The sequence below is a fragment of the Gavialis gangeticus genome, unplaced genomic scaffold (genome assembly GCF_001723915.1).
Source record: "Gavialis gangeticus isolate Ggan-Ray unplaced genomic scaffold, GavGan_comp1, whole genome shotgun sequence".
Classification (NCBI taxonomy): domain Eukaryota; kingdom Metazoa; phylum Chordata; order Crocodylia; family Gavialidae; genus Gavialis; species Gavialis gangeticus.
In genome coordinates this window covers 3,682,051-3,704,399 of record NW_017729012.1, presented here as the reverse complement: position 1 = coordinate 3,704,399, position 22,349 = coordinate 3,682,051, and the positions used below count along the sequence as shown (strand labels likewise).

At 41.7% G+C, this 22,349-nt stretch overlaps 1 protein-coding gene across 3 annotated transcripts in view; it reads right to left on the bottom strand.

Annotated features, from left to right (window-relative positions):
* Positions 1 to 22,325, bottom strand: part of NF1 (neurofibromin 1) — a 197,194-nt gene extending 174,869 nt beyond the window's left edge. For 2 of the 3 annotated variants that reach the window (XM_019511058.1, XM_019511059.1), the window contains exons 1-7: positions 22,221 to 22,324; positions 11,740 to 11,883; positions 6,705 to 6,788; positions 4,254 to 4,444; positions 1,733 to 1,839; positions 1,353 to 1,420; positions 941 to 1,016 (exon numbers count right to left, since the gene is read on the bottom strand). In XM_019511058.1, coding sequence (XP_019366603.1) covers positions 941 to 1,016; positions 1,353 to 1,420; positions 1,733 to 1,839; positions 4,254 to 4,444; positions 6,705 to 6,788; positions 11,740 to 11,883; positions 22,221 to 22,280 — 730 coding nt within the window. In that variant the 5' untranslated portion in view covers positions 22,281 to 22,324. Of the gene's footprint in view, positions 1 to 940; positions 1,017 to 1,352; positions 1,421 to 1,732; positions 1,840 to 4,253; positions 4,445 to 6,704; positions 6,789 to 11,739; positions 11,884 to 22,220 lie in introns of all 3 variants that reach the window. The other variant, XM_019511060.1, reaches the window with a different exon arrangement.
* Between the last annotated feature and the right edge of the window lie 24 nt (positions 22,326 to 22,349).

Below are 22,349 nucleotides of genomic sequence, written 5' to 3'. Positions count from 1 at the left end.
CTGCTCAGGTCCCTTCCGACCCTAGAAACTATGAAAGCACCCAAACAGCCCCACAAAAGCACCCGACCTGTATAGACATCAGTTTAGCCAAGTCCACCTAACACGCTGCCTCTTCTGGGCATATGCTGGGCCCAGCATGGGAACATGCCAGATTTAAAGTCAAGTGCCATTTTTTGGGTTTTTTAATGTCTGCAAGCAGCCATAAATATTAACATGTGCATACATAAGCAACAGATCCTTTGACCTGTATTCAGAGTTCAAACCCATACTTTTCCTATGGAATAAATGGAAACTAAAAGGATCCCCTGAGTATCCGTATATGCAGAAAACCTGACACGAAGTTTGAGGATGAGGTAGAAAGGGAAAAAACAAAACACAGATGGGAAGTAGCCTGGATTGGTCTACACAGAGGAAACAGTTGTGTTTTGCAACCATGTCTGAGCTTGCCATTGTGGCTACACTGGGCTGTTATGAATTTGGAAAGCATTTACACATGTGCTTTGATCTATTCCTATTCAAGAAGAGACTTAACACAAAAGGTCTAAGTACCCATTCTGAGGTCAGGATGGCATACTTTCCCTGTATCAGGGTCTAACGTGTATTTGTAAAGCCATTATTATATGTTTACAAGGTACACTTTGCATTCTTGTGTTGTTTACTTATGTGCACTAAAATAAAGGTCTAAAGGAAAACATCCAGACCCCAGCTCTTACCACCCACTTCCACTTGTGGGTCAGAGAAACAAGCAAGCATACATCTTTTTTTGTACTGCCAAAGGAGACAAAAAAGCATCTCTTCTGCCCCAAAAGCAAGGCGCAGTCAAAATTCATTGACGTTGCTAATTCTCAAAGTAAACAGGGGGGGGACAGCAACAACTTAACCTGACCAATCCACATCAGCCTTCAAAAACTACATATTCAAGTGGCTGGTTATTCCTTACCAGCCATATCAGTCTGTGGTGTCTGGTACAGTTTAGTGAATTCATCAGGATAGTTCTCCACCCAATTCCAAAATGCCTACAAGAGACAAGGCAACACACATCTTTAAGCATATGTAACCATCAGTTTAAAAAATAAATTCAATTTAGGAAATCAATTTCTAGGGGCAAAGAGATGTTATTCTACCCTTCAGAGTCAGCAGGCACTGTTTTTATAGTGTCATTTAATTTCACCACCCACCCAAAAAACGATAACTTTCCTGTAAGTTAGAGGTGTCAAAACAGATGATTTGCTGTGTAAACTATGCTGCTTTACAGGTTCCCAAATTAAAAGATAGAATGAGCCTTCAAATCAATAATTGAGGAACAATGTGAAAAAATTCAGGCCCAAATATAACAATGGTAAAATACTTGCCTTTTCAAGACTGTTAATAACAGCCAGTTGAGCTACTTTCTTTAGGGCTTTAAACTTAAACACTGTCTCTGAAACAATAAAATATTTCAGTATTTGTTAAAAGGGTTTTTCCTTCAAAACAAGTGTAGCGTATGTATTAATTCGTCCTAATAAGGTATCTAAAGGGCCAAATATCTGGAGTTTTTTTAAACCTTTAAACAAATTATAACGTTAACGGCTTTAGCACATGACATTATTTCGAAACCGATATACACAGTAAGACCCATAGCAACAAGCACCTTTATGCAAATACAGATGCACCGATTTAACTATACCCAGGTCTAGCAGCATAAAATTATGTAGATCAGCCTTTACAGATACAGGTTCAGATCTCAGCCTACCTTGCAATAGTCGTTTTAGTTTTGCACAGTCCACACTGATGTACTGTAAGAGTTCAATATCGTGAACATCAGCATTATCTTCCGAGCACACAGTCATCTCCTGTAATCTAAAAATATGAACAGTAACTTACCAAAACAAATGGTGTCAGCAGTGACTGATGTGTTCATTTCTACAGTGTTAAACCTGTGAATATTAAAGGCATAAGGACAGGATCCTCTCCTGACTCTTAAATGGAACTTAGTCAGACTCAGGAATTGAAAGTAAAACTTTCAATATTTCAATATTTTATACAATATTTTCCTTTCATTGTCTTAGAAAAAATTGTTTCAGAGATTAAATGCTCAACACTCCAAGCTATTAGCCAGCTTCCAACACCATCTGTTGATATGCATATTTACAACAGCATTTTACCCTATGTCCTCTAGCTATTTACTATGCTATAGATGCAATCAATATTGCCTTTCACTTAAAAGTACCAACCTTCCTGGCTGATGAAGCCTTTAGGCCAACATCCCTGAAGAGCAAATATCTTGCTTTATACTTGAGCTAGAACATCTGGACAATAATCACCAGCACTCATTGGGTCCTAAGGGACCTGTAGCAGCCCTCTTCAACTAAAGGGAGGGCCAGGTTTTCTTGTCCCTAGTGAAACTCAATTTGTTTTAATCACATCAGTTTAAGCACAGTGATAAGTTGGTAAATTTCTTCCCTCGTTTTTCGATGATGACTTACTAAACACCGTCCCAGATCACAAAGTCCTAATAACTAAATCATATGTTCCTGCACGTTAAGTATGGCCATGGTCTGTTCCAAAGCTACAGATGTGTATTTGACATGATATGTGATTTCTAGCACTACACACAAAAGCAGTCTTCATTTCATCAATATGGGGAAAATTTAACAGCCCACGCTGGGAATGGGAAGGTCCCTGATGATGTGCTTTACATGCCAAAAATCCCCCAGCTGCTGTACAAGGCCTAGAAATATGCCTAAACAGGAAGCACAGGTCAAAAGATCAGCAATGTTAACTGTTGGCAGGCTGACCCCTGTGGAGATCAGCAACAATTGGCCAAATGTTTAACCATTTCTGTGCTAGCCAGGTTGAAGTGAAAGACAGGATTGTGTGGGGGAAAAAAGTGAAGTCCAATTTAAAAGCTAACCTTCAATTTCAAAACCAAGCAAGGAGTAAAAAAAAAGCTTTCAGAGCACAACCTCTAAACTATACCACAGATGTATGAACAAATACAGATTAAAGCACTATATGCAAGACTAGGTTAACTGTTGCCTGTGTAATACATGGGAAGAATTATTTCCTACTGCATAAGAAATTGAATGTAATCCACTCACTTAGCAAAAACCACATCCTCCATGCTGAATGCCAAGTCTAGGTCCTTAAAACTAAGGCTATTAAAACCCTTTCACATTTGAGGAAAAAATGAGATTTCAGTGAATTAAATGTTTACCTAGTTAGTTTTCTGAAATGGGAATGCACCTCCTTTCAAATGTTCTGGAAGGTCTAATTATATAGGGTGCACAATTTCTTATTTCAAGTAGACTGTATCAAAATAGCTCAAACTGGCACATTTGTTGCTGTCCAACAGGAGCAAGGTAGCACAGGATCCAATTTTAACAGACCTCTTCCTGGTTATAAACATCCTACACAGGTAAGCGTTAAGCCGTTTCACACAAGTTTCAAAAGTACCTAAAACCACTGCCTCAAGAAAAGTTTACTAGGCAACCTTCGTGGGCTTGCAAAGGACAAAGGCACCAATGCTAAGGTTAACTTGTAAAAAGGGCAGAGGAAAGGAACCAAAAATTAGAGATCTAGAATACAAACAAGGATAGACTGGAAGAACTGGGATTATTTAAGTCTAAAGAAGAAAAAACTGAATGTGATTTGATAACAATCTTCATGAACCAAAATGGTTGTTACAAAGAGGATGGTAATCAGCTATTTCCCATGTCCACAGGAGACAATAAGAAGTGGCTTAAATTACAAGGGATATGCATTAGGATATCAGGAAGAAATGTCTAACCATGAAGGCGATTAAGCGCTGGAGCAGATTGCCTGGAGATGTGGAGTCCCCATCACTGAAAGTTTTAAGTGCAAGATTAGACAAACACTTGACTAAGATGTTTTAGGCAGAAACGTTCCCGTCTTCAAGAGGCTTAGACAAAATGACCTCCTGAGGTCCCTTCCAGCGCTATTTCTCTAAGGTTCTGTGTCTAAAAATAAATTAATCTAGCATGCAGAAAATCAGCTATAAAGGTAACTTTTTATCATTTGAAAGTTAAGCTAAGTTCTGGAACAAGAAAGGAATTTTATTCAGGCAATTAACTTTCTAGTTAAACACAAATACCCCACTAGCATTTAAGAGAGTTTTAATATTTTCCAGATCAGAAAACCTGCAGTTCACGGCAGAGCTTTATTTTCAACTCTGTAGATTAAATCCAAACAATTGTTATAGTAGCTGATAAATTTCTAACCCACTGCATAAGCTATACCATCCAAGCACTCACCTGGTGGAAATGCGGCTAAAGACGGCATTAAAGTTATTGCAGCTGAGAGAGAAAAGAACCCCAGAGGCAGAATTGCGAAGCTCGGCTGCGTGTTGGTTTCCTTCACGGAAGGTGTGGATAAAGTGGCATATTTCTGGCAGCAACTGTTTGACCAGCATCGTCTCATCTAGCCGCATGGTGTCCTTTGGTTGCTAAATTAGAAACATCTTGTTAAGATTTCCTGAAACTCCATTGTGTAGCTTTACATGTAGAAATGTTATCTAGTCACTGCCATCCAAGGGAGAAATCTGAACCTCTTGCTTTATACACACTACTTTACCTTTGCAGGTATGTTTCTAGAAGCTGTGAGTCCCAGTTAGTTGCTTAGTACCATTAAGTATTGACTGGATTATCAAAAATTTCTCAAGCAAAAAATCTGAATGCTTCAAAGGATCAACTCCCTCTGCAGAGAGAGGGTTCAGCCTCTGGACACTTAACAGGACTGAAATGGTCCCCAAGGCCACTTCAACCTGCATAACACACAGGAGGAAGGCAACTGAGTGATCCTTGCTCAGCTAATGAGGATAAGATGAAAACCTAACCCTTCCCTCCACCCAACCTCGCCCACCCCAAGTACTCTCTCAGTTTTTTGGCTGCTCCATAGGGAGAGAAGAGTAGACAGAAAAGAGGGTGCTACCCTACTGACTCACGGTATGAATCCAGACAAGGATGAGGATGGCTAGACCTTCCTGTAGGAGAAAATCCTTTTTCCCCAATTTGCACAGTATGAGACAAGGAAACTATTTTACAAAGAATGTGAAGTGCAACTCTGCTCTACTAAGAACCAGTCTTGACAGAAGCGTCAGTATTTAAAGCTTTCTAAAATTCTACCAATGAATTTACAATAGGGAATTGGGAAGTTGCAGCCACTCCCACTCGGTTGACCTGAGTCTTGTTGCCATGAGAACTTGATGAAACATTAAGCAAGAAATGTCTGAAGACATCACAGAACACTACTCTCTTTTTATACAACTTTGCCATCTTATTAAATGTATACTGGCTCAAACTGCTTATTTGAACTGACAAAGCAAGAGGCATTCAGTACAATTTTAAGCTGTTAAAAGAAATGTCATCATGTACATGAAGAACACTGGGCTTTCCAAAAATTTGGATTTTGGGGTGTGTACCCTTTAAAGAAAAGAATTCAGGAAAGTTTGACAAGTCTAAAGCACAAAACATTACAGGAAGAAAAGTAAGGAAAAATACATTATGGACTTAAAGTTGAAACCTACTCTGTGATGTGCATTTACCTATATCTCATTGTTCATGCATTTGAAACAGAGCATTTATGTTGAATAGAAGTACTTACTACATTGACAAATCAAATCCTAGTGTGTTTAAAGTGAAAGATCTTTTAAAGCTGGCACAACAGAATTGCAAGCTTAGATGATTTCATTACATCCATCCATACTGAGGTCAAAAGCAATCCCTTTCTAGTTAAAGGAATAAAGTAGAAACTCAAAGATTTCACCCAAGCTAAAGTTTGTCTTTGCAATTATACAACTTTGCAGAAAGAACTGTACAACTGTTTATATCCCAAAGGTAAAAGCAAAGTGCCTCTCAGCACAGATTTGAATGACATATGAAAGTTTCTGTGGAAACCTCAAGACTGGACTCCCACTGGAATTTTCTACAAGGTTAACTAATGTAAACTAGGAAACACCTGCAAAAGTAATCTTTAGTATGGTGATAGCAAAGGTTTCTGTCTGTGTATACAGTTACACAAACCAAAATAAAATTACATCAACTAATGAAGTTGCAAGAAACCTCTGCCTCATTTAAGAAAAGTGGGCTTCCATAAACTTTAATAAGGATTTTTATTTTCATTTAATCTATGTACTACTCTACATTGATTGTAAAGCTACCCTTTAATTTTTTATACTGTCTGAATTGTGACATGAAAGGATTTTATTATTTTGTTGGTTAACCTACTCAGAAACTTTCCACATACGCAGATCCAGTAGAAACTTCACACTAGGATCTGTTTCTACACCAAAGTCTGTCACTCATGAACACAACAGTTGGTTTTAGTTGAGCTGTTTGCTACTCATTTTTCATACGAATTGCCACAGAGAAAAAAGCAGTAGCATTAAGAGTTCTGCAAGAGGAGGAAGCAGGGGGCAGGTCAGTTTTGAAAGCTTTTTGGGCTCCTTAAGTTGAAAATTGAGACATTTTTAATCATAGTTACCTACTACATATTAGGAAGGAGACAAAACATTTGACAGTTCATTCTTATTTTATCACTTGCACTAACATTTCAATGCACAGGAGTTTTTTTTTCTAACATTAGTAGCTATCCTGTTATGCGACAAATTGCTTCCAATTTTAGTAGCAGCTAGCACACAACCCTATGTATCACTTCTGCTTTCTGTTTACATTGGATTTACAAACTTAGGGTTAACGACAACTCACCCCTGCAAGACATTTTTCCAGTGTATCCAATATAATCAGCTGAGAGAGATACAAATTCTTTTCAGCAGCTTCTCCAAATATCCTCTAGAAGAAAAGATGCAGATTTAGCTCAGATGTATAACATGTAGATTATGCTAAAAATTAGAGGTGGGTGGCGGTTAGGTAGCACAATAAGTTTATGTCGTAGCCTATCAACCTTCAGAGCTCTGGGTACAAACTTGGAAATAGGACAAACAAAAGGAAATTAACAGCTATATCTTAACTGCTACCCAAAAGTATCACAACAGTTCTGACATGATTAACTTGTATTGCACCAAGAGAACCATAGAACAGCATGCCTGGAGGTGAACTAGCAATTGAAGTGGGGAGCCCAGCCAGCCCCTCACTTTCATGAACCCCAAATCCAGCCAAACAACAAAGGCTACACTTCCCTGGAAGTTAATCTAGTACCTAATACTGTTCATCTTTTCATTTCTTCAGTGCTTTACTTCACTGCCAATGTCACCTAACACAACTGAGCTTCCACAGATCTGTGGCTTCTCAGTGGTTCAACTGCTGCAAAATTTAGCACAGACCCACAGGAAAAAGTTCACATAATACTAGAACCTAAAAGCAGATGCTGCATTTTAAATCTGGGACGCAAGACTCCATCTGTCAGGTATTTACGCTAGCATCTGATTTCACTACCAGCTCCAATGGCCAATTATGTCAATATTTGGACTGGAACAGAAGAACAAAGCAGAGAAAGGATACCCAAAAATACAACTGGTACCATTGTCTGTAGCTAGAACACTACATTCTCATGTTATATTTAAAGTTGCCTGAAAGGTTAGTTCAAATAGCTATAGATTTTTGGAGAGAACAAGGTCTTCTAACTAGATCTTTCTTCCAGATCTGGACTATGATGACACTACAGTCTACTGGAGTTTCCTGACTGATGGAGGAATCCTTGAAAAGTATTAGCTGCTGAATGAGCAGGCATCTCTTATTTAATCATGGAAAAGCCCAATCCTTGCTGTTTGATATAGGACACTGATGAGGAGACACATTTCTTCCTGCCTGTACTTTAAAGCAAGTAAGGACTTTCAGGAAGCATTCATTTAGCATCAACTTGGGTTAATAAATTCAGTTATGCCGTTTCCCTGAAAAGCTACACAAACAGTACAAAAATGTGTCTTCTAGCTCTATAGTTTGCACCCTAGTTTATCCTACAATAACCTCAAACATCAACACATTTCCTCATGCCCAGGAGGTTTAATTGTAATTCCCTCTGAATGACGATAACAGGTAGGATTTTAGGTTGCTTACTGTTCACTCCCTGCAAAGCAGCATGTTTTCGCTCTCTGATTTGAGCTAACTTAGGTAAATTATGGAAGATTTTTATCCTCCGCACATTACTAATATGTAGAGTGGGCAGCTGATTTATTTGCTGGCCCCATTAGTTTCTATGGCTTTTAACACTGCAAGCTTTTGCTGTCCTTTCTATCTCTTTCTAACAAGTACGCAAGCTGGCATTATCACCTGCCTTTTTGCAAATCCACCCAAGCAGTGACAGTTAGCAAGCAATCAAGTTTATGATGATGATTCCTAGTATTTGGAACGTATTCCCCCACGAAAGGTGTTTTATTTCATCGCTCTCCTCTTAAAAGGCTCCTCAAACTCCACATTTGGCCAGCAAAAAGGCAGTTTTTATTTTTCCTCGAATAAACACTTTTGACCATAATTAATACTTTTACCACTAGTTTTTTTTTCCCTTCCTTCCTCTGGTATCAGGCACCAGCAAAGATGCTTCCATTGTTAATATTAATGAACAAGGGGATCCAATAATGCTCTAGCGGATTTTTTTTGGAAGTGAATTTATTGTGCATTTTGCTGCTCCTCAGACAAACTGAGCATCGATGGAGACCATTCATGTAATGTTAAACCTTTGCGTTTAAGGACATGTTTCGGGAAATTGGAAGGGAGGTCCTTTGGAACCCCTTTCTCCCACTCTTTTACTCCAACTTGTTGCCCTCAAGAATTCAACATTAATGAGATCCCTGACCCAACCAAGAACAACTTGGGGTCCCACATGGCTTGGTCCATGGACCCGTACTCTTCAGTGTCTTCATCAGTGACTTTGACTTCATTAGGGGGACGCAGCAAGGTACTGGAAATGTTCTGTTCGCCAGGGCGCCTCTTGGGATAACAAGGAACAATGGTCACAAACTGACAGCAGGTTTAGGCTAGACATCAGGAAAAACTTCTTCACGGTAAGGGTGGCCAAAATTTGGAATGGGCTTCTGTAGCAGGGCACTAGGGTGCCTGCTACTGGCGGTGGTAATATGGGCTGAGCTGCCAATCACCGGGGCAGCAGGTGAGAGTTGCTAAGGCAGCTGAGCGGGTCAGCTGACCGCCAAGGGCAGGGCCTGGCCTTATATAAACAGCCAGGCCGAAGCCTGGCTAGGAGTTACCATCTAGCAGCTTGAGAAGCAGGAGCTCTGCTGAGAAACAGAGCAGGGCGGTTACCACCTGGCAGCCGGAGAAGCAACAGCTCTGCTATAGAGCTGAGCAGAGCAGACCAGCGTCATTGCTTGACCGCCTGAGTGCCTGCAGAATGGCCTGGGAAGGAGAGGCCTCTGACAGGGAGGCCTGAAGGAGAGCGCGCGGCGTGGAGTTATAGCCGGTAGGCTCATTTTGGGTTACAGCCGGGTTGGCTTCAGGTGATGTTAGAGCCGAGAGGCTTCGTGTGCTGTTGTTTCGAGAAGTCATTGGAGCCCCGGAGGGGGAGGCTTTTGTTTAGTTCGTTGTGTAAATCACTGGAGGACCGGGTGAGGCTGCAGGGGTGTGAGGAGGCCTCACAGGAGATCCCCAGTAGCCTGGGGGTTCCTGGGTGCCCTGTTTGGGGCACAGAGTAGTGCCGGGGAGGCACGGCTGTGTGGCACCGGGGCGGTGCGGTGTGTGGGGGTTGAGGCCCCAGCCCGTGAGGGCGGTATTCGGCCCAGTAGGGCGAAGGACCCCGAGAAGGGTCAGGGGCCAGGCACAGCTACGGGCCACCTGAGCCCCGAGTGCGGTTGAACGGGGTACAGAACCCAGAGAGGGCGACAGCACGGAGAGCGCGTGTATAGGTCTGCGTGTGGGTGAGTGTATGAGGCCGGAGTAGGGCAGGCACGCGGTTAGAGGTCCGAGGCAGGGCCAGAGCGTGCGGGTGAAAGCCTGAAGAGGGCAAGTATGCTAGCCGAACCCCAGAAGGGGCACGACTGGGCTTGTACAACAAGAGCGCAAGAGGCGCGGACATAGGCCCAGCGAGGGCGCAGCGCGAGAGGCACGGATATAGGCCCCAGAGAGGGCGCAGCGCGAGAAGCGCATATTGGGACAGGCCCCAGCGACAGCAAGCACGAGAGGCGCGGACATAGGCCCAGAGAGGGCGAGCGCGAGAGGCGTGGACATAGGCCCCAGAGAGAGCGCAGCGCAAGAAGTGCGGGACAAGCCCCAGAGAAGGGCGAGGGCGCGAGAAGCGCGATTACAAGCCTGGAGTAGGGCAAGCGCACGGGTGGAGGCCCGAGGCGGGCCGACACGTGCAACAGAGCCCGAAGAAGGGCGAACACAGGAGTAGGCCCCAGAGAGGGGCGAGGGCTAGCGAACACAGGGGCGCTAGAGCAAGGGGTGTAGGTTGCGTGAGAAGCCCAGTGGCGCCCGAGGAAGGGGGTGGGTTGCGTAATAAGCCCAAGGTGCCAGGTAAGGCACAACTGACCAGACAACGTCCGGAACAGCTGCAAGGCTTGGGGCGTGCTGAAGGGGAGGGAGGAGGCACGCATAGCCCATAAGGCCGGGGTGCACCAGGTCACCCGTAGAGGGTAGGAGCCCGGACAATTATAACACCCAGAACTAGGAGATCAAAGGCAGCCTCCCATATTAAATTATATATCATCAAAGACGTGGCGGGCGAGAATCAGAGGGTGCTGGATCTCCTAATTTGGCACGGCAGGGGGCGCTGGCGGGATCAAGGCCGCTCCTAGGGCCCGCCCCGTGACAGCTTCCAACAGAAGTGCTGCTCTCCCCTACCTTGGGGGTCTTTAAGAGAAGGCTGAATAGGCATCTGGCTGGAGTCATCTGACTCCGGCACTCTTTCCTAGCCAGGCAGGGGATCGGACTCGATGATCTGTTGAGGTCCCTTCCGACCCTAGCATCTATGCCTCTATGCAACTGAGCTAAATCAAATGTCAACAACACAGGACGAACTGTGGAGGATATACTCCACTCCCATCTTCACTTGTTTTTCTTCTCTACTGGCCTGTAAGGGATGAGCTCAGGAGATTCACTCTTTAGTGCTACTATTAGACAACCTCAAACCTTTTCCTTAATGGTTCTTAACTGATAAACTTGTTCAGCTCTTTTTTGGGGGGTGTAATTAATGACAACGCCACCTGCAATTGACTGCAGGAAATGCTTATGCCAGAACATGTGAGCAGAAACTAAAGAGACTTATGTCCACGTTTTAGATGCTGTTTCTGACAAGAGTGAACAGAAAAACTCCCATCTTGCCAGGTTCTCACTAGCTTTGAGCAACTGTCCTTCTCCTCTCCCAATGTTATTGGGGTGCTTTTTCAGTTAGCTGGCATGCTGAAGAGAACCAGTTCTCACTGACCAAGTATTATTTACACTACATATTCCAATGATTTGGAGAGTGCATGTCCACATACTGCTTACAAACACGGGGTAGTGCAACATGCTTAGTTGTACCTCTCAAATAGTAATATATCCTTTATCATCCATTATCTCAATGGATAACCAAAAAGGTACTAATGAATATAGTATCACTACCCTTCTTCTCTCAGACTCTGTTGCCATACCTAGCTCATCATCCTCACATGCAATATGCATATTACTACTACTTTCAATTCTGTTGGTAAGTTTTACTGCAGTTAAAGTTGAGAAACTGGAAGGGGACCCAGAACCTACTGACTGCACAACACGTAGCAGCAATTTGACTCACATTTCAGACCAGACATTCCAAAGTTTTTGATAAATCCAAACAAAAACAAAAAGAACTTACCATATTATTAACATTTTTTAAGATATTAGTGAGACCACTTATGACCAGGGAAAACTTGTACTTGGAAATGTTTATGAGGCATTCCTTGTTATGCTCTGTGCTGACTCTGGTGTGGGTATTCTGTTGGCCAGCTTTTATTGGAAGCTGCAAATAAAAAGGAGTATTATTAACATCTGTACAGCAAGATAGAGACTGACATTTTTACAGGAGAAAAGCAGCAGAGAAAACTTTAGAAGATTCTAAAAAAGGCAACCTTACAGTAAGTTAGCACAGTATCTTACTTCTATATAAGATTGTTTTACTTCCTCTGTCTGTCTGCTAAGGAATCTCTTATTGTGACACGCAAACCAAATGAATAAGTAACCGCAGTCCTACAGAACGTTTCCATTTAGAAACAATCATTCATAATAATAAAAAGGATGCAGTGCATTCTTCTTCATTCAAAAGCACTGCACTGGATAGCTTGTCTACATCTAGTCCAACTATGCAGTCAGTTCAGTAATAGATGTCACCCACAATCCTCACCTCACACATTTCCTCGACCATCGCAGCTACAACGGCACTCAAACTCTACCATAAAAATAGAATTTTAAGTCTTAGAGGAGGAACAAGAAACATAAAAAGCAATTGCCCATGAAGACGATTATGAGTCAGTGGACAGACCGTGCATTTCAAGCCTCCACACAAGTTGAAATGTAGGGTGTACAGCAAATATTAACAGGTAACCAACAGCTGCTAAAGCTGTTGGTATTAGAAGTGACAATCCCAACTGTTGGGAAGGGAAAGCTAATGGAAAACTAGGTATGTGCCTGCATAGCACCTAGCCCAAAAACCTGGGATTCTTCTTCATTGGGCCCTCCCAGTGCTAATGAAATATCAACACCAAACGCAAAGCATGGGTGATAAAATGAGAGGCTCTATAGTAAGATGGAGAGCATGAAAGAGAGTTCCTAAGTGCAAAAAGTTTCAGCAGTGTCGCTGAAATAGTGCAATCTAAAAATGTTACATAATTTCCAGCACTATTCTTGAAACAACTGTTCCTCTCAAACCAAGTATGAAAAACAAACAAGCAATAAAAACCAACTTTAGATCCTCAGGAGCTGAATTTACCCCTAAAAAAGCATTGCTAACCTTCATATACTACACAGCTATTGAAGAGGGATTCTTTTGCTATGTTTGTTGCCAGCTATATCTTTTACCCTTAATTATTCTTGTTACAAAATGTAAGTCCTATTTGTACTTCAGTAGCACTCAGACTCCAATCTGGAGCTTCACTGAGCTAGGCACAAAGTCATACAAAGACACAGTATCGGTCCCAAAAGCCTGTCAGTGAGTATTTCTGTGATGAGAGCTCAAAGGGCATTTCGCTTCTATATACATTGCAATTCAACTTATCAATGCCTATACTCTGTGAATGATTCAATTCAGGTGCTCAGTTGCAAGATGCATCTGTTTTCTCCCATCTTCTCTGCATGCCTGATATGTAGATTAATGAAAGTTATATTTTGTGACAATACATTCAAAAAAATAAATCTTTCTAAAGTTTCTCCCAGCTTGATGCAGAAAGAAGACCGTCAAGAAGGATCTTTTACATCAAGTAGCAAAAGTTAGACTTCAGAGGCAACTATTCCACCAAAGATAAGACTTGGAGCAATTTGACAAAACATATTAATCCTACTCTGTGAACACTAGACACTTTGTTTCAAGCTGCACTCAGTAAATTCTTCTAAGGTCACAGCCCAATCATTTCCCTTGTGTGCAGTTTACCAGAGTCAGTTGGTTACAAGCCATGAGACCACATTAAAATGTGGAAAGAAGGCCTTTGTTGAAATTCACTTTATGTTTTAAAAAGAGTCAACAGATTAGGGAAACAAGAACGCAATCAGCACATCATCTGTGTTTACAAATCACACGCACTATTTAGGTTTTGAGTAGGCCCTAAGGATCACTAATTACAAAAATGTCAAATATTTAAAGTGTTACTTTCTTCTGGTTTTAACTAGATCCCACTAGAACATTCTGTAAACTTATATCCTGAAAACACATCGATGGTTCAAAGAGATGCACCGAAAGATTATCTGAACTGGAAGCCCACTCTCTTTAAGAAAACCCACAGAGTTTAAGAGCAGCTAAAGGGAAAAGTCCAAGCAGTTTACATGTGCTTAAATCACTAGGAAGCACTAAAGGTTTGGGGTCAGCTTTTAATGAAAAGCTGTAGCATCTTAACACTTAGTTTGTTATATTAAAATGTATAAACTTCCTTTTAATACAGTTATAATGAGATTGACCTGAGCTAGCCATCAAAAGCTGTTTTTAAATCCAAAGGAACTTGGTCATGAAGGTTATGGCTATCCTGTCCAGTGATCCTGACCCAGAATTGTACTGCAGACTTTTTTTTGGAATAACTGTTCAACAGCTGTACCACAGCCTGACTTGATAGCAGATGTCACTGTAGTTCTTGGGGTCTGAATGCCAGCAGAGACTAAGCCGGTATAAAGGAAAATGAAGAAGAATATTGAACTGCCTAGTGCAGAGAAATTCCTCTTTTCTGTGCAACTCTCTCTCACTCCCACCTCCCAAAGCTAACTGTGAGACTACAATTTCCAAAGCTGGTTAAGCTTTTTTTGTGTGTGCGTTTGTTTCATTTCCGTAACCCAGAACTAAATCCTGCTCACATGGGAATTCAGGTATATGCAGCTACTTTCTCACATTAACAAAATCTGACAGAAAATGACTGTATGGTAACTCTAACATGAATATGCATATAGCAACCTGTAAAAATAGAAGAATGCTATTTTGTATGGATGTTCACTTTTCAGCGCAAATATTTTACAGGAGTCTCAAGTTACCTGACAATTAGAATCTGCATTAAAATCAATTTAATATAGATTCCCCCTTCCAAAAGAGATGGTTACATTTTAAACACTGGAAGTGACCAAAAAAATGTTTCTGACTCATGAATACTTTAAGTGAATATTGATTCTGGAGTGATTCCTCCTATAAAAAAACTGACTCTTCATTATGCTGGTACTCTTAGCTGACTGCATTTTGTCCAGCATTAGAAAGATACATATTTTGCAGAACTCGTACAAACAAATTAATTAAAAAAAACCATGAATTACCTCAAGCTAAGGATTAAAATAGGAAAGTTCTCATTAGGTCAAATTTTGCTGTTGGTTATAATGTTGCCAATATGGAGTAACTAAAAAAAAAACAAAACACCAACCACCAAAAGAGTCTGCCATATCCCAAGATAAATCCCAAGCGGAAGTAGAACCATTGCCTAATTTCTTATTGAAAAATACATGTAACATAGAAGTTTACACATTTTAAGCCTTGTAAAGCAAGTACTGCTGGTTAAAGGCCCAGGTTCTGCAAAATCTTATAAATGTATGCAAGTTTATGAACTTTAAGTGCTTATGAACTTGCTCAGGAAGATAACTTGAACGCCACCATACAAACAACACTTGATCATTATTGATGTAATTTACAATGACAACACTGCAAACTCATCACTTTTACAACATGCAAGAAATGATAGGTTAGCAATATCTTTTACCTGTGCATTCTATTATAAGCTAAGCAAAAAAAATGAATTTAAATTTATATTCATCTTTCCATCCACTGTCAGAATGTTCATTCTCAGCCATCTCAATAAAGTCGATGACGTGAAGAACTACAAACAAGACCAGAGTACACAAGTGCTGATATTTAAAAAAAAAGTCGTTACTAATTTTGTAAAGACCAATTTTTTTTGTAACACAATCAATGTGAGGTAGATCACTTAATTAATAACTCAGAGTTATTGGCAATCTTTATTTGAACTTCCAGATTTGCAGGCAACAGCAGAAAAGTCCCATCTTACTAAATGGCACAATATTTCAGAAGCGTCTCAAAACGTTCAAAAGATATTTCATGCCACAGATCTGGTTTTATATGCCTTTGTACTAAAGAGGCAATGTATGATATATCTTTTGGAGCTTCTTACCACAAGAGCCACTGTAGCAACAATGCCTTAAAGCAGTGTTACTCTTAATACTACCATTAAAAAATAGGATATGCACAGACACTTGTATTATGCTTTTGTATAAACCTATTAGTGACACCCTTGAATGCAATTCAAAATAAGGGTATTGTGCTGTTCCTCTGCAGTCTTGTTAAAAAGAGCAAAGAGCAACAAAACGATAACCGTAGCACTAATATATATATTAATACGATACTGAAGGAATAAGCAAAACAAAATGCCTACAATTAAAACATTTTATTTAAAAAGGACAGGATTCCTGCATTACATTTATTTTAATTACTGTCACAAAAAAGTTAAAAGATGATACACAAATAATCAGGCCATATCCCAAAACTATGAATACATGCACTGTTTTGTACTCCTCTAGGCTACAAAGTGGATGAATTCAAGACTCAGTTTAACCTAGTAACAACAAAATGGAAAAGGATCGGAAGGTCATAAATCTAAAGGAAGACAGTAATCTGAGCTGATGCAGCAGCGGGCTTCACTGATTTGAATGAGGGAAGTAAAACTGTGTAAGAAGCATCATTATTATGTTTTAATCTGAGGGATGCTCTGCACCAGCAGTTCCCAAACTGTGGGTCACAACCCCAAATGGGGTCACAACATCAGCAGATGGGGTCACGGGGGTGGGGGGCTGTGGGTTGGGATTGAGAGGCCATGCTGAGGAAATGCCGTCACACTGAGATCAAGTTTGGGAAGCTGTGCTTTATAAGGAGTTTTTGGATTAATTGAACCATATCATTATATCAGTAATTTAATTAGTCCATACTGGGGGTGTCAAACCTTGAAGATCTCTGGGATGGTCTGCAGGCTGGATCAGGCAGTACTGGAGCTAAGGTACAGGACCAGTCTAGTGGGGCACCGGGTGCGATATACTCCCCATGCTGGCCCTGTTGCCATATGCAGTGCACATTGGCCCTGCTCTGGAGCTTGTGCTGCAGGCCAGGAGTGGGCTGGACCCTTGCTTGCAGCACAGGGGTTGGCACAAGGAACACACTGCATATAGCTCCCCTCCAGACCAACCCTGGCCCTAACCAGCACCAAAGCAAGAGCTGATCCAGCAGGGCTCCAGTTGAAGCACGCATGCCATGCCAGCCCCAGCTGCTATGCAACAGAAGCCCTTGAGTGGGACCAGGAAATACTGCACCCTGTGTGCAAGCTGGATTAGCCACACACACTGCATGCAGCAAAGGGGCTGGCATTGGGTACACACTGTACACAGCACCCTACCAGATAAGTCCTGTGTGCTGGCTCCAGCATGGCCCAATCTGGACCAGCCCTGGAGCTAGCGCACAACTCCCTGATGGTACATTAAACTTCAATCCTTTTTTCATCTTCCTATTTCTAAAAGGCAGACAACACAACATGTGAATTTTGAAAAGCATTTGAGAATGGAACCAAGAAAATATCAGAACATATAAACTATAGCAATCTACTTACCCATCTATTCTAAACTAAGCCTTCAATAGATTTCTCTCATATTAGTTATCTAAGAGAAGTGAATTCCCCTTACTGGTTGCCAAAGTGATATGAAGTTCTTCCAACTCTGACCTCACAAAAAACTAAGAGTTTAAAAACCCTTCACAAAAATATGCTTAAGAAAAAAAAAAAGGGCTTGATTCATTAATTGATAGCAAACAGTCAGCTACCGGCAACCTAAAAATAATATTTCAAAACCTCCTCCACATCCTTACAAAATGGTACATGTTAATTTATTGAAAGCTCTATGCATTACTACGCTATAAATTATTAACTGCTCTGCAATAATGTCTGGTAGCCTCAGACCATCCAGCCAACTTTGTCTCTACCATGTCATCAACCAGAGGGTCTGCCATACTGAACTTTAAAGTAAAATCAACACCTTCCCTATATCCTGAAACTCTTACCTGTCTTCCTAATGTAAAGGAGTGTTTCATCCCCTTCAAAAGGACCAGGTAATTTAATAGTGAAAAACAAGGAATTAGATTTTTGGCACTTACAAAACAGAAAAAAGCATTTTAAAAAAAACCCACACACTTAAGATCTCTATAGTTACATCCTACAACTGGCTTTCAGACTGAAAAGTAGGCATTAAACAGAATTATGTAGCTGTTGCACTGTGGAAAGTAGTGTGGTTTCTAACAGTAGGAGAGATTGTAGTGTCTTTGGGAGTGGTATCCCTTCAATAACTGAAGTGCCTTTATCCTTTGAAACCTCAGTCAAATGACTCTTCCACGGTTTGTAGATGTAATTTAAGAAAAATGAGTCTCTTTCCTAAGTGTGGCAAAGAAACATTAGTATGCGCTCCAATTACTCTAATTTGAATATACAAAGGCAGGAAGTCTTTTCCTAAAGTGTTCAGGACATTGGTTAGCAACTGGTAGCCCCAATGCACTTGATCATTTGCAAAATAACCCATTCTGACCATTGACAGAGGTAAAACAAAGAATCAAGGGCATTTCCACTACAATAAACACAAAGTAAACCTAGTTCTCTTTAGCTAAAAGAATGCTCTTTAGCAAAAAATTGTCTTTATTTTCAGTGCTCCTGGGACATGTATGAAGTTCAATAACACTTCCGATGAAAAAGTCACCCCTTAAGTGTCAAGGATTTAAAACTCAACAGGCCAAACAACCTGCCACAGGCTCTGAACTACAAACATTTGAATTCTCAACCACAAAACCAAACAATTTTTCAGAAGGAACACAAATATTCAGCATTCAGAAAAATAACATTATTCTCATGCAAGTATATGCCCTCCCTAAAGAGACGAGTGCTTCATTCCGTTCAAAAGGATCAGACAGTTCAATAGAGAAAAACAAAGAAACTCCTAAAAAAATTCAGCAGCCTACTATATAGAAATCAGCACATTCAAGCCTCAACTCCAAAGACTTCATCCAAGGGTAAACCCCTGAGATCTGGAAACAAAACTTCCAGTGCAAAGCTAGCAATACCCAACCTGAAAAGCATCCAGATCCACCTGCTTACTTCCTTTCCAGAGAGAGACACTGAAAAACAAGTTGGAAGATGGGGTGTTCTGAACAGAAATAGGAAGAGAGATAAAGCACCCTTCCTTCCTTCAGTTGGTGTTGGTTCCTGAGCCAGAACCAAACGTCAGCCAAGTCAATTGGAGTCATTCCATAGACTGGAGACATACTGGATCAGGCCCTAAGACCACATGGTGAAGCAAAACACTCTTGCACTATAATACATTGATAGATTTCAGACTGCTTGCAGAAAATAGGCCATTTGGTTCATTTCTTACTAACACTAGAAAAAGTGTAACTTAAGGGCATATATTGTAAACAAATGTGTATTTATCTACACAGCCTGCAGCACGGTTTTGTTTTGGAAGCATTCAGTTTTTCTGTTTTGTTTTCTTCTTTTAGTCTATGCACTGCTCTATGCCCGTGTCAAAGGAGGTAAGATTGAATTAGTTTACCTTGTATTTGGAGCAGAAGGTGGGAAGATGTGTGATGGTCCTTAGTTCCTGTGGGAATCTGTCAGTCTTACAATCAGCAACACACAGTTTTGTTTTGTACATGGTTTTAGTTCAAAGACATGACTCGGACGCTGGATCAGAGTCCACTCCCCTTTAGTGGGGGCAGGCAAAGGCCTTCCACACAAGGACTCCGAGAGGTGCACAGATTTTCTGCCTTCCGATAAAGTTTCCTTTTAGCATGAAGAAAGCAGTCCTCTTAAATTCTAAGTGAAATCACAGTCAGATTCTCTTTATTTACAATCAGTTTCAATCTCAGATTCTTGGCTTGCCAACCAATTTCATGCATTTCAGAAAGACATTTGCTTTAAAACAAAACTTTGCATTTCAATTTAAGCTAAATGAAACATTACTAGTGATTTTTTTTTTATCATTATTTTGATAAAAAAATGTTTTTAAATGTGGACCCTAATTAATGTAACAACATCCCTTTAACTGAAAGCCACATAAACATTTTCTTTCCTTAACGGGCATCACAGAATCATTTAGGTCACAGGTGTCAAAGATACAGCCCTTGGAGCACTGTCAAACAGCCACTGCTGCTGCCCATGTGTTTTGGAGTGGTCCACATGCCTCATGGACTGGCCTCACATGCTGCATATGGGGCCAGTCCAGGACACTCACTGCACACAGTTTCTGTGCAGGGCCAGTCTGGGGCAGGTACTGCAAGACCTGCCCACTTGGGGCCAGTCTGCAGGCACTTCAGCCCATGAGATCAGATGAGTTTTGATACTCCTGACTGAGGTCATAGCAGATCCTACTGACTGTAAAGGATTGGGGCCCTTTTTCCTTGCATCTGTGAGCACTTAATGCAGTCAAATTTTAAATGATTCAAGTAATAGGGACTTCCATTACCGTGCTTGGGGTAACTAGCTGACAAGAGTGTCACATTTTTGCCAGGAAGTGATGTTTTGGATTGCGGGAAAACTTGTCAGCTAGTTGCAACATTTTTGACAGGAAGTCACATTTTGGATTAGGGGGAAAATGTTGTTTGCTACAATGTAAACCCATATTTGCTGGTCATGTAAATACACAGAATCATACGCACAAAGGGTATGCCAGTTAATGCAGCATTTGTCAAAACAAACAAGAATAGCCAAGAGCAAACTGGTTCCCACCGATGTTGGTTGTTGTTCAATACAGATTAGCCTGTACTCAACTTGTTGTTTCACCTTAGAATAATTGAAAAACTTGGATAAACAAAGAGAAAGACTGTCTAGTAACTATAACCTTCAGCAATTCTATTTTGGTACTTTCTAAACCATGCCACCTAAGTGAATGACAAAATACTTTTCTGTTTCTAAAAGCAACAGCAAACAATTGTTTCCACTCTTAATTTGGTGAGAAATACACTCAGTATTACATGCACTGCTAGCTCGGCTCCCTCAGGGCTCACACCACGGTTCTGCACTTAGGAGTACAGACATTACGAGCGGGGAAATGTGAAAATGCATAACCAGCCCAGTAAAGAAGAGAAGTGGGGAATGTAACAGCATGCGTCAAAGTAATTGAAACTGCAGTCAATGATGCAACAAGGAAATAGCTCCCCACTTTTACATCATTATTGGCTCATCATTCACACATCTATTTTAGTAACAGTTTAGGGGAGTAGAACATGCCCGTTCAAAAGTAGTACATTAGGAGAAAACATAAGGGTGTCAGAATAACCCGGCAGGTTTGCTCTGAACTGAATCCCAGAGTCACCTTCCCATCACAAAGGCTGCTCTCGAGAGTGGGTGCAGCAGAAGGGAGGAAATATGACGAGAGCTTGCAAGATGAAGTAAATAAAATGAAGTGGAACAAGAGACCAATTCAGTACGTAACAAAAGTTTCAAAATACAAGGAGAACAGTCCCTTCCTCGCTGCTTGACCCACTAAATGGTTTAACACTGAGACTCGACTCCGGTTAGTATAGATAGGAATTACTCAATGAACGGACCACAGTACTGCTACTAAAACATCTATTGTGCAAGCTAGCAGGCTACTAGGATCATCGATATCGCATTTACTGAATATTTTCTCTGTAACTCGCAATCCAAAGGGCTTCGTTTCTTTGAAAGCAGGAAAGGACCCTTCCTTCCCTATGCATTGACCCTTAATTATTCCATAAAGCATATAAGAAGACACTTCTATTTAAAAAGCTCAAGGGCTTAACTCCTACCAGATGTTGGCAAGCCCAGTTCCAACAACGAAGCTGATGGCAAAGCCGAAGGTCTTCTCACACCAGTACACAAAGAAACGTTTCCTGGCGTTACTGGGAGCAGAACTAGCACCGCTGGTCCTTTTCAACTGACAGGTGGAAAAATGCTCTGTGATTCAAGACAAGCCAGCAAAAGGCAGGCTCAAAAACATGTCACTGTTATCAAAAAAAACAGCATCTTTTGGAACTGTCGAACAATCCAGGTAGAAAAGCTCAACTTTTCTGTCCCCAAATTAACTGGGCTGATCACTTTTTGATTGAAAAAGTAGCAAGGACATCCTATTTTTACAGGCCACACAGCTCTACCTGGGGCCGGAGCGGACGAACCAAACCTGCCCTCCAGAGTCTACCTCATCTTTTCTTTTTTAAGATGAAGGGGACACGTTAGGCCTCCGCAACACAAAAGCGCCCCCTCTCCGGTGTAGCAAAAAAAGAGCCGAATCAAAAATCAGCCAACCAACCTCACCCCCGTTACGTGCAGATGACATATCTTGGGGAGGGGGCGGAAGCAAATCTCAGTGCTGCCGAGGCAGTCACCCGATGCCTCTCGGCTCCTCGTTTGGGAGAAATGGATGGATATTAGCCACAAAAATGATGATGAAGAGGAGGAGGAGGAGGAGGATGGGGGGAAGGGACAAGAGCAAAGCCCAGGCTGACCACCACCCCGGCCCGGCCACTGATGTGACAAAGGAGAGGGGCCCCGGCCCCGGGCATGAGGGGGAAGCGGGACAGGGGGGAAGCGGGAGAGAAGGGGCCGGGGGGACCGACCCCACCTGCTCGTCGAAGCGGTTGACCACGGCCTGCACCCACTCCACCGGCTTGTGGGCCGCCATGTCCCGCCACGGGCGGCCTGCGAGGGGGGTGGGGGGGCAGGCTCCGCGCGGGCCTGGCTCAGCTGCCCG